Raw genomic sequence first — 12,662 nt, forward strand, 5'->3', positions numbered from 1 at the left:
AGCTCGATTTATTTGGGTTACTGAGAAGATTGAGACAGCTTGATCACGGCCCATCAGTACCTACACAGGGAGTTGATCTCTGATAAGAGGGCTCTTTAATCTAGAAGACAGAACAAAACCTGGTGGTTAGAAGCTGAAGTGAGGAAAAATTCAAACTGGAAATAAGATGTAAATTTAAAAGCATGAGTTACTAACCACTGGAACCCGTTACCTAGGGCTGTGGTAAAGTCACCATCATTTGGTGTGTTTTTAAATCAAGACTGGGTCTTTCTGAAAGATATGCTCTAGTTCAGCCACAAGCTATTGGGCTCACAGGAGTTACTATGTGACATTATGTGGGCTGCATTTTGCAGGAGACTAGATGATTGTAATGGTCCCTTTCAGCCTCAAGATATATTAATCTTGGTATAAGTGGCTTTCTGTGGTAATGTTAAAGCCAGTCAAATCCTGTGTGAATCACTTTCACTCTTGCCAAACTACTGTGGACTTGTGCGGTATGTCCACACGGTGTTTTAAAACCCCTGGCAGCCAGTCTCAGAGCCCGAGTTTACAGACTGGAGCTCACACTACAGTGTTATAAACAGCTGTGTAGACATTTGGGCTCAGGCTCTGAAGCCTGACGAGGGGGTTGGGTTTCAGATCCCGAGCTCTGGCCTGAGCCTGAATATCTACTCAGCTGTTTTTAGCACCGGAGCGTGAGCCTGAGTCTGTAGACCCAGGCTCCGAGGCTCACTGCCATGGGTTTTAAAATGCACTGTAGATGGTGACCTGGATCCTCCCTTTCCACAAGCATTTCTACAGTTCTGGGCCCCTAACACCTTTGCTTTGATTTACACTGTTTGGGTGGGAAATCGCACACCTCTTCCCCCCAAAATACTCATACAAATGTGGGGATGAAGACTTCAGAACTTTCGGGGGTTTTCTGTCTACTAGTCATGTGACGAGCAGCTCTCTCTTTACTTTCTGCCGCACTAGAGCACAGTGGCCTTTCCAAGCCGTCCATCATCTGTGGATAAATTAACTAGAATTGGTCAATTCTAGTTGATTTCACACCGCTCCTGGTGAGAGACAAGCACCATGGTGCTCGCTCATAATTTTGAAGGAACTTCCCTGTGTGAGTGACTGAGACAATGCAGGATTCCTGCAGTTCCCATGGATGTTTGTCCATATCCCACAGAACACTTGCACAGTGCATTTGATTGCCAACCTATGCTAAAAAGTCCCAGGTTTGGGAAAACAGGCATGTTACAAGAAGGTGCATTTGGCAGAGGGATGCAGGGATGGTGGCTGCATACTGGTCTTCATGTGGTGCCCTTGGCCTGACCTTTAGATAAAAGAAACTGATCTGCTGAAAGGTAGAAGCCTTGGTTCTCTCCTGCTGACGGAGATCAATCAAGTGCCCTAGGAAACATTCAGTGAAACAGTTTTTACCATCCAAGGTGGTTTGAGCTACTTACCAATACAGTCACTTCACTGCCACTATATGACTGAACTTCGTAAAGAGAGAAATATTGATTCCATTGAAGTCAGTGACAAAACTCCTATTGACTTCAGTGAGATGGGGACTTAGCCCTAAAAGCTTTAGGATTAGTGTGAAAGGAGCTGTCCAAAATTAAATTCTAGAGCTGAAAAAAAAAAAGTGAAACTACAGGTTTTTATTCCCTAGTTGATCTTTGTAGTAGAGATTACTTTTTAGAATGCTGTTTGCAGCCCACCAGCCAAATGCAGTTTAGGAAGTTGTATGCAGTCTCTAATAGGCTTTATCACTGTGCATTAACCTGTTTCTCTTCTTTAGGTCTCCAGTGTACATGCACCCCAGTCTGTCCCAGCCCAGTACCATGGTCCTGACGGGAGGTGCTGCTCTGAAGCCCCCATATTCTGCCTTCCCAGGCATGCAGCCCTTGGAGATGGTAAAAACACAATCTGGGTCCCCTTATCAGCCAATGAGTGGAAGCCAGACACTGGTTTATGAAGGCCAGATAAACCAAGCAGCCAGTTTGGGAGCCTCACAGATGATGGACTCCCAACTTACACAGGTTAGGAACAAAACTAGCATGCCTCCCCTGTTTTTTGCATGTGTTCACAGAAGTGCAGTTTCTGAGACTGGGTCTTAGTTGCTGTTTGTGGTGCACCATATACTTTCATCAATAAGGCCTTCATAACGAGACAGTAGTGATGTTAGAAGTACAGCACACCAGACTTTGAGGTGCTTTACTTGTTACGTGTACCTCTGTTTAAAACACACAATGGTTAACTTAGTGAAATTAAGTATCCTCCTTCTGCTGATGGCAAAGGCCTGTGATTTGAGTGTCCACTACTGATGTGACTGCTACTTTACATTTTCTTAAAGCTCTTACTTTTGGGATCTGAGGCCATGACATTGCAGTGATTGCTGCCCTAAGAGCCCCAGCTTCAATAGGCCAACACCTCCCCGTATCTTTAGTAGTAACCATTTAAAAATCATCAGTGTTTTCAGGGTAATTTTGTTTGACCTTTAATTAAAGACCCATCTCTTTTTATTTCAACTCGTTGAGTGTTTTGGCCTAATTAACAATTTCTGCTAGTCTGTTGGGTGGTATCTTAATAGAAGTTTCACTGTGTTTTCATGTCATCCTCTTGCTTTTTTCTTTATTAAACATAGTTCAGAAAGGCACAATAAATCCTACTGTCAGGGCAGCTGTGTTGATATGGATACTGAGCACAACTATTGCGTTGCTTCCGTGGAGAAGTATTGTAGTTGGCTGTAAACTTTGCTTATATTGCACAATACAGTAAATGTTTAAAAAATACAATAAAAACCAGAATATTCCTAATCTTTTTATCTTAAAGAGGGACTTTCATGCTGAGGGAGACTCAAGAACAAGGATTGTTAATTACAGAAAGTAACTTAGCTGGGGAAAATGAAGAGGTTACTGGCCAACTAAGTATTTGAAGAAGTGCTTTATCCCTTGTAACCTGGTCTTTCCTTCCTGGATCATGTAATGAAGCCTTAATCCTCTGTCATTACAATGTGGTGTCATGGGAAGTCCCAAATCCAGCAATTATGCGAACTACCAGATCGAGTAAGAGGGAATGAGAGGCTGCGAGGGAGAGAACTCTTGTTTTAAAGATCTCTGATAACTAGCAAAAGTGGCAAGGAACACAAGGAAAAGCCACATGCAAAGTGAATAGGTTTCTTGGACAGCGTGATAAGTATGGGCATCCACTTCATTTAAAAAAAAAAAGAAGGGCAGCACGGCTTGCTAAGGATCATGGCAGAGTATATGAACTGTGCCTGAGTTTGTAAATGGTAGCCTCTTCTTGCCTCTTGTCCTCCCTCCATGTTTTACGAGCCCTTTTGAAAATTTGGTCTTTTTTAATAGCCATTGAGTCCTGAGTTAATTTTTTTAATCACTTTTAACCACCACCATCATCAATTGTTTCAAGAAGGGATTGAAGCCTGTCATGGAACGTAAAGCTGAGGCCAGTGTGAACCTTCCTGATGTTCCAGTCCCTGAAATCACACCAGCAGAGGAGTATAGCAGATTTTTAGATGTGGACATCGAGCTGAAAACAAAAGGTGAGCTGTCTGACGCCATTGTGGCTGCCATCACCACTCAGAGGGCTTGCCATGCAGTGACCACGAGGAAGACTGAAGAAGAACCAATGAAGGCTCCAGGCGATCAGGAAAGCCCTGTGTCTGAGCACAGTCTTGCTAGAACAGCACTTTATTAAAAGAACAGATGGTGTGGTTACAGGGTCTGGCAACTCTATCTTAAAATGATTTTCAGTATGAAAGTCCCTCTTTAATGTTCACATCTGCATTTGTTCTATAGCGGTGTGTCAGGTTTAAGATGCTTCTTTTAGGTATGCTTTGAAGCATAAAATGCTGTGCTTTTAAGGTATTAGTAGGGAACATGTTGAGACGGACCATTGTTATTTCCATTAAGTAATCACATGTAAATTATCATGCAGCTAACAATGCCTATGCCTGGGTCCCAGCTTCCTCTCCCCCGGTATGGTTCTGGCCAGCAGCAACTGATTTTACCACAGTCCATCCAGCTTCCTCAGGGGCAGAATCTGTCTGTAGGAGCTCCCCGCAGGATTCTTCCACCTGGATCTCAGCCTTCTGTCCTCACTACCAGCAGGGAGGTAAGGGCTACGTACTGCATGAACACCTTGGCATTCTTTAAGGAGTCTTGCATTTGGGTTTGGTCCCTCTGTAATTTAAAAAAAAAAAAAAAGAGGCAGGGGAAGCCTCTTGTGGGGTACAGTTCGTCATTAATGGGGAATCATGCTTGCTTACTGGGGCCTTATCTTCCAAACCAGTGATAGGAGTGGAAGCAAAGGGGCGCCATTCCTCCTGTCTCCAAAGCCCAAGCCACAGTCTCTCCAGTTCTTCTGCTGTTCATGATTCCATTTCCAGGAATCAGAACCTTCTCTGGATCCAGTTTGGAATTTCCATTTAAATTAAATGTAAATTCCAAGTTTTCTTAGAGAACAGGTGGGTGGTTAACCACAGGCACACCTGGAGCACTGCTCATAAAGTGCAACACAGTTGTAAAATGTCTCCATCTGAGTGGACATGTCAATGTTGTGTCTGGTTAGATGTATTCTTATAAGGCATGTTTTCTCGTGGAGAGCACATGGGTGGCTAGAAGTCAGGCCTTTGTGTTCTCTTCCTGATTGTGCCTCAAACTGGGGCAAGTCATCTTGCCCGAGTGCCTCAATTTCCCCATCTGTAAAATGGGAATAATGATACCTGCTTCATAGGGGGTGGGGGCGAGGCTAAAGATTGATTGAAGTGTTTGTGAAGTGCTTTGAGATCTTTGGATATACAGAAGATATTTTCTAACTCATTTCCCTTCTTAGTCCTCCCAAATGGAAATGAAAGGGTTTCACTTCACAGATGGTAAACAGAACATGTCCTCCGGAGGATCTGTACCATCACCACATACTTACAGGTAAAGGATCCGGAGTTTAGCCCCATAGCTCTCGAATGAGGTCTTGGTTGAAAAGTGTTGAATGGGAAAGGGTATAGTACTTAGCACTTGCAGAGAAATGGTGTTTGTATCATGCTTTCTTCTGCAGGATCTACTGATGTCTTCAGACGTAGAATCTACGTTAGTCCAGATACTGATGTAAAAGTGTCATTGGGACAGCTTTGTTGTTTGGGGGGAAAAAATCCCCACAAACCACCCTAATTAGCTCCGTGGCACTTCGGTGAAATGCAGAAAGTTACTGGGTTGCATCAGAGCCTTGCGATTCTAAGGGAATTAAATTGGTGTTCCTTGCCAAATGCTGGGATGTGGAATAAATGTCAGAATTCTAGTTTTGTCCTCACAAGCCCAAGTAGCTGAGGGACTAATGTCCAGAAACTCTAAAACCTCAGACTCTAAGCCTCCTTGATTCTTAGTTGCATTTTCTCCCCGTCTAGTGAATGTGCTTTCACTTGGGTTGGCATTTTTAAGAGCTCAACTGGCCATATAAGGATGTTCTAATGCACAACTGGCCCTGCTACTCGTATACTCTAAAGGGACCTTGCTTTCACACTGACCATGTTCCTGTTCCATTGGTAATGGTCCATGTATGCTCTCATCCCTTTGATTTCTAGGCCTAGCTCTGCCAGCCCCAGTGGGAAGCCATCTGGACCAGCAGTCAATATGGGTTCCGTGCAGGGACACTATGTACAACAGGTAGAGTATGTTAATATCTTTTGAGTCTTGTCCTGAGGGTATCTGCTCTTTCATGCTGCCAGATTCATAGAGATCCTATCATTGTGTTTTGAGCTGACAGGCAACCATGCCTGTGCTGTTGGCAGTGCTAGGATGTGGACTTCGCTTCCCCTTGACGTGTGTGTGTGTGTGTGTGTGTGTGTGTGTGTGTGTGTGTGTGTGTGAGAGAGAGAGAGTGAGAGATCTGTGGTGAGCCCATTAGCAACACTGACCTTTTTCCTTAACTTGATTCTCTTAAAGGGCTTTCCCTGTGTTTATGCTGTTTGGTATTTTGATTTGAATAACCATAGCACCTAAGAACCCTAAGTTATTGACCAGGACCCCATTTGCTAGGTGACCTTGCAGTTCTAAGTAATCTGCCCCACTCCAGCCTGTCCCCACTTCTTATCTATGTTTCAGTTTTCTCATAAGTGTGTACTGTTATGGTAATGTTGGCTCCTTAATTGTTACCGTCCTCCTGACTTGGTTTTATTTATTATACATTTATTGTATTATTATTGAGCACTCTAGTGGAAGATAAGGACATATTAGAAACCAAATATATCTCCCCATCTATTTCTTGGTCTTTATCTAACCACACATGAGACCAAATGACTGAAAACTCCTCAGGGAAAGTAGATGAGAAGTTACCTTGGTTTAGCCGGGAGGTTTCTCACTAAAAGTTGAGGATGGCAAATAACGGGGAGATGTGGATACTGTTCCCAGGCCCACCACAGACTTGCTGTGTGACCTTGGGGAAGTCAGTGTCTTTTTGTTTTCCCTGTCTGTAAAGATAGGGGTGGGGAGACGATGTTGAAGCTAAAATAGCTCATGATTGCAAAGCATTTTGGGATACTTACATGTGAAGTGCTTTAGAAGGGCAAAGTGCCTCAAAAATGGGGAGTACTAGAATTTTGGAGCAAATTTGAGTGACTATCTTAGTAGGGGGAGATACCAGTTTCAATGCACAACCAACAAATTCACATGCTTGACAGATTTTAGCTATATTGCTGGGTGTGAGGTGCTCGGAACCTATGGTGATGGGCCACACAAGTATCACTGTATATCCATGAAGGGGTAATCAGAAACGAGAGGGAAAAGTAATTGAGCAATCTCTGGCAAAGCAGTAGCCCAAGTAACCTTCTGCAGGTTGCTAGACCTCACTTTAGGGAAGCTGGTGTTAAAGTTGCTGCCTGCTTTTATTGCTTTGGGTATACTTTGGGAGGGAACTGACTAGCAGTGTGCCAAATACTTACCAGTAAGAAGCCTTTACATTGGAGCTGCATGGACAGTTATGCTATACACCTTTTGTCTTTGTTCATTCCTAGGTCCCCTTGCTAGCTAATTCTTTGTTTCTCTATGTCAAAAGGCAAAGCAGCGAGTGGATGAAAATAAAACCAACCTGGGAGCTGTGAAATTGCAAGAACCATCCTCTGCAAACCAGATGAAGCCGGTGCGCACGGGAGCAATCAAACCTCAAGCAGTAAAAGTGGAGGAAAGCAAGGCCTAGGAGAGCCCGTGATCACCCGCTGTCTCTACTGGCTGAGGGAGGCATTGCAGCTCAGCCTGTACCCCACTGGAAGTTCTGAAAATCTGGCCAGATCCACCCCCAACCCAACACTGACTAAAGCAACATAATCCAAGCCCCCCTCCAACAAAGCAGTTTGAAACAATGGATATGACATTGACCTGCTTGCTCAAAAACCAAACCAACCACCTGCTCCCATGTGACTGTTGAGTGGCTCAAGCCATTTTTATTTTCATACCCCCACCCACAGGTAGCCAGGATAGCTCATTTGGCAAAGCCCATCCTTCTCCTTCCCTACTTCTGTCAGCAGAATGGCAACAGGGGGAGAGGGTTAGTTGGAGGTTTTTCATTTTAAAGGCAGCTGAGGTTTTTACAAAAAAAAAAAAAAAAAAAAAAAGCTATCTTTGTTTATTGCAAAACTTTTATATGTTCTCTCATTCCCCCGTCTCTCTGCCCCCTCATTCCTCCCAGAAGGTAACTCCTCAAACCAATATCATGTTCTGAGATAGAACCTGCTTAATTTTATATACAGTTCTGTGCTACATTGACAGTTGTGACTCTCTTAAATTGAATTGCTTGGGTGTTCTCCCCCCAGGAGGTTTAACCTTCCACATTATTTGATTAAGAGAAATACAGGACAGTTAAGGCATTCAGTAATTTTTCAGTATTTTGGTTTTAAGCTAGAAGCAGTGCTTGCTTTAGAAGTAAACGTGTAACAAAGGTATATAGTAAATCAATGCATTAATCTTGAAACTCGCACCACTTAACTGTAGCTTTGGGGTGCCCTGTGCACAACAAAATGTGGCGTTTTTGTTTTAAGGAAAGGCACTGAATTTATGTTGCAAGCTCATCTGGATCTAGTTGTTTTTGTCGGTTGGGTTTTGTTTTGGAGACTGCCAAATGCACAGCGAAAGGTAAATCATGGATTTACAACATGTAAAATCTGTTAATGAATCTCCACACCTTGCATGGGTCAGAAGAGTTGGCTAGAGCCAACAGGTCTATTTGGACTACTTTTTGTAGTTGTGATGCTCTCGCTATGCTCCACCCTTGGCTGCTCTAATTCTTTATGCCTCCTTGCCTCATGGGCTGCTCTGTTTCCCATGGGGCTGCTCTCTGAGCTTCACTCTCCCTTCTTTTTCAGGTCTTGCTCTCTGCTTCTTTCTCGTCTTCATAGCTTTTTGCACAACTCCCATTGACACAAACCAGTGGGAACTCCCCCTCCCCCCTCTGCATACCAGTCATAGTACACAAATTCAGTTTTGTTTTGTTTTTTGGCGTCACAAACATATGGCTACATAGCGGCAGTTTGGATTCATCCCTGTGTTTCCTCCTTCCCCAGACTAACAAGTGGTTCTCTCCTTTTGGTGCAGTTGCATACAGTGGGTATGCACTTCCTCAAAAGAATTTGGGGGCATATTAAAAAAGGTCCCAATGGGAAGGGTGTCTTTGAGTGTGAGTGTGTGTGTGTGTATGTATGTATGTATGTATATATACATATATCTATCTTGCAGGAATGACTTGCCAGTTCCTGAAGGTGCTTGGGTCCTAAAGCTGATATTGGTCTTAAGTGAACTGAACCACCTCCAGCTAACTTGTTTGTACTATTTAGCTCTTAAAAAAACAAAGAATGGACTCTGTTACTCTGAAATTAGGGAAGGAGAATGTCACTTCTCTGGTAGATGATAGCCTACTGACTGTACCATCTACCTATGCTAGATGGCAGCAGGTAAATTGCTGGTGGTTCCAAAGAAGACATTTTGAACAAAGAATGTAATTGGGAAGTGGTCTGAAAGTGTTTTTTTAGAAGAGCAGGCTCTCCAGGATTTTCTAGAGATGCATTTGAAGTTTTAAGCTAGGTATAAATCAGGTTTATACAATAACATTAGAAAGATCTTAGACACCTGAACTAACTTAGACATAGTAATGTCCCCTCAGATCATGGTAAAGAATCCTGAAGGGATTGGGATAGGTTGGTACTTTTAAAAAAACAAAAAAAACAAAAACAAAAACAGAACTTTCTTTTTAATTTTTTGGATTTTTAATTTTACAGCAGTGTGTCAGCATGTCTCTAGCACTCTACAAAGTACAGACCTTGAGAATTAATGACACACAGAGCCTTCAGAAATCTCCCAAACTTGTTTTCTCATCTGCTAGTCGTCATTCCTGCTCCCAACATTTTCCGAAGACGACTCCACCAGTGAGTCACCCAGCCCCCTTCTATCCCTGTCTCCCTCCATCTTCACCTTGAAATATTGTGATCAATTGAATTGGCTAAAATTTCTTTATTACATTGTGCGCCCTCTTGGCGCCCCCCCACACCCCCTATTCTTTGCCCAGCTGGCCCAAGATAATATCAGACCGGAGTCTAATGGCTAAAGACTTATCCAAGCCTCTCTTCTCTTTCCTTCCACCCCTAGACACACTATTTAGTCTTTTCAAAGACAAAGATCTTTTTCCTTCATCATATACGACTCTTGAATGGGCCTGTGTGTTGGAGAAATCAGGTTATTGCTAGATATGAGATGTTTCAGTCCCTCTGGTGTAAATGCCATCAGAACTATAGTTCTTCCTGTTGAAAAAGGTCATCACTCTTTCTCCTTTACCCCCTTCATCCCCAAACAGAATAAAACACTAAAATTTATTTATATGTATTTGATGTTGTAGGTCTAGGTGAAAAAGTAAATGTTTCACTGCTCTATTTATATATTATGTCTGAATTATTCTGTGCAGGAAAGGCCAAGAAATGCATGAGAGCTTCATTCCATTCATCACCTTTGCGTGACTGTCAGCTGTGGTTTACCAGACTCTTTCACTTAACGGATTTTTGTCTGATGGAAAGCAGTTTTAGAGCCCAAAGTTTTAACTTCTCTGCCGTGTTGTTTGTTAGCGCTAGTACAAGGTTAGTGCAGCCTGTGATGCTCTTGAGTCAAATAAATGGAACTGTCTCCAGTCCTCAAGGTGCAGAAATGTAAAGGTCTCTGGGCCCTATACCAATTCATTTTTGGGAGGGAGAGGTTGAAGATGCATGGAATGTTGATGGATTTATAGGTGGTTACTTCTACTTGCCATCTCCACTCCACTGCTGAAAGGTGGGGCTCCGTAATGACTTCTTTGTTACTGAAATTTGCTTTATCTGCAAACTGGCTGCCAAACAGATACAGTATGCAGTGGGAGGGAGAGGTGGAATCCATGCTCTCAACAGTGGGTTAAGCAGAAGTATTCAGAGGCTAACTGTGTTCTGCATTTTAACCAGACTGTTTAGTGGAAGGCCTGAAGCATGTATGTGTGTAAATACTATTCTATTATGCACAGCGACTGCTGGCCTGTCAGCTGCATTCAGTGCTGCCTGCTTTCCTCTGTGTTCAGTCTGCTTTTAGCTCTCAATTAAAAAAAAAAAATAACGTGAGTTTTGAAAAAGATGCCCTGTATATTTTAAATAAAAGGTTAAATCAGCACAGTCACCAGTGAAGCAGGTGGTGATGTTGATCTTTCATAACTCACTGTTGGCTTTCCCATTTGACAGCTGTACAGCATTCAGTAACTCTGAATGTGTTCTCAGCCCATTGAATCTCATATGTGTTTGTGTACATGCAGAGAGGCGCGCCATTTAACAGAGTTCCTTGCGAGAATGCTGCAAAGCTACAAGCTACCCTGTGGTTCATGTATATTTATATAGGTATATAAAAATGGAGCTTAGCATTTCTGCTATGTCTCACTTTTTGGCAGGCTACTATATTCACTTTTAAACGAGCACCACTCCATGCTAAGATCTGTTCTGTTGCATTATGTTATCCTTCTTCTGTTTTGCTCCTGACTGGTGAAGCACAGATTAATTTCTTGGAATGTCAATTATTTTTGGCAGACAGCCCCCAGTTTCCTTGTATGAAAGATTTCTCTTATGAGTAAGAATTACATTTACAATAACAAGCAGAATCCTTGTAATGTAGTTGTGGCCCATCAATAAGAGATGAACAATTACTAAAGCAATGGAACTACTGGCTGTGTGAAGAGGCAGAACCAGTCCAACTATGTATTTTTGGCTTTTTTGGTTTTTAAATCCAAAGGCCACCGAGTGGCATAGACAACCTCTTGGATTTAATGATTTGACCCTAGCACCTCAAGATGTCTGCAGTCTATAGCTAACCCGTAGCCCTGGGAATCACAGCAGCAGCAATGGAGGCACTCACTCTTTAGCATGTCAAGGCATTGTCCTTAGTTGGAATCCTTTCTCTGGTTCTGTATAAATTGCATTCATTGTTTCTAAAGGGGATATTGTACTCCATAAAGCTTACAACCTCATGACCTGTACAGTAAAGTTTTTTTTGGCCTTTCCTCTTTGTCTTTTCATGTAGACCAGATATTTGAAAGGGCAGACGATGGATAAATGTGTAATGTGCAACCTGTTTATATTTTTTGGAAACTTTAACTTGGACCAGAACTCAAATCACGAAATCACCAGGCCAGTGGTGGCACACTCTTTATTGCCCTTTTTCCTTATTTTCCGTACCTATTGTTTCTCCTTTCAAATATGTGATTGTATTAGCTCTTTCCATATGAAAGAATTCTCCTTATTTAAATAAAAAAGTTAAAAAAATAAATAAAGCAGATTATGCTTTTCTCAAATTCCCTGCGTGATTTTGTTTGGTTTATATTTTTAGGAAGAGATTTATGTAGTTAGGTTTTTATATTGTGCCTATTACCATGCTCTCTGAACACTTAATGCTACACTTAGCATTCTCTACCATAACTAAACAGATGTTTTTGCCTTTCCTAATGGCTTACAATACACACAATTCCTATTGTTTATAATAGCTTATTTATAACATTGTGATAGCTAGGGCCCCCTTGTGCTCAGTGTTGTATAGGGTAGTACCAAGGAAGAGAGCGCTTGTTAGCGTTTATAGACTAACTAGAAGATTGGGAGTTCTGCCGGTCAGTTGTAAGCCCTGTTGCAGAACTACTTCGGCCTGTACTGGGCAGACAACTGTTTTTCTGCAGAGTACAGCTCCATCAGTGGAAGATGTAAGGTAAACACCACATCCCTCCAGCAGTATGAGCCATGCTCGGGGGAATGCTGATAAAATTTCCTATCACTAACTAACCATCTCACTCCAGGAAGTAGCTTCACCTCTGTGCCTCAGTTTCTCCGTTTGTAGAACAGACTCCATTCCTGATTCCCGCGGTGCGGCTTTAATACGTGTCCGAAGGAACCTCCCAGCCGTGTCTTAGCTGGTCAAATTTGCATGTGCGACTGCTGCTTTCCTAGCCCCGTGAGGCCACGCCCCTCCTCAGGCCCAAGCAGCCAGGAGGTTGCTGCTATGGCAACAGAGCGTTTCCGCTGTGCGTCTGATGTTCGGCCGGGAGTTACGCACGGCAGTTTCCGGATCACGTGACCCACTGACGGCGGGCGGCCCCGCCCTCTCTCTTGGCCTGGAGCC

At 42.9% G+C, this 12,662-nt stretch overlaps 1 protein-coding gene across 20 annotated transcripts in view; it reads left to right on the plus strand.

The window, feature by feature from the left end:
* PRRC2B (proline rich coiled-coil 2B) overlaps window positions 1–7,694 on the plus strand; it is a 63,814-nt gene extending 56,120 nt beyond the window's left edge. For 9 of the 20 annotated variants that reach the window (XM_008169148.4, XM_005293317.5, XM_042854280.2 and 6 more), the window contains 5 exons: window positions 1,796–2,036; window positions 3,955–4,131; window positions 4,852–4,943; window positions 5,594–5,675; window positions 7,063–7,694. In XM_008169148.4, the coding sequence (XP_008167370.2) occupies window positions 1,796–2,036; window positions 3,955–4,131; window positions 4,852–4,943; window positions 5,594–5,675; window positions 7,063–7,203 (733 nt within the window). In that variant the 3' untranslated portion in view covers window positions 7,204–7,694. Of the gene's footprint in view, window positions 1–1,795; window positions 2,037–3,429; window positions 3,560–3,954; window positions 4,132–4,851; window positions 4,944–5,593; window positions 5,676–7,062 lie in introns of all 20 variants that reach the window. The other 11 variants (XR_006175389.2, XR_010593642.1, XR_010593644.1 and 8 more) reach the window with 3 other exon arrangements.
* Window positions 7,695–12,662: the final 4,968 nt, after the last annotated feature.

The sequence above is a fragment of the Chrysemys picta genome, chromosome 18, assembly GCF_011386835.1.
Source record: "Chrysemys picta bellii isolate R12L10 chromosome 18, ASM1138683v2, whole genome shotgun sequence".
Classification (NCBI taxonomy): Eukaryota; Metazoa; Chordata; order Testudines; family Emydidae; genus Chrysemys; species Chrysemys picta.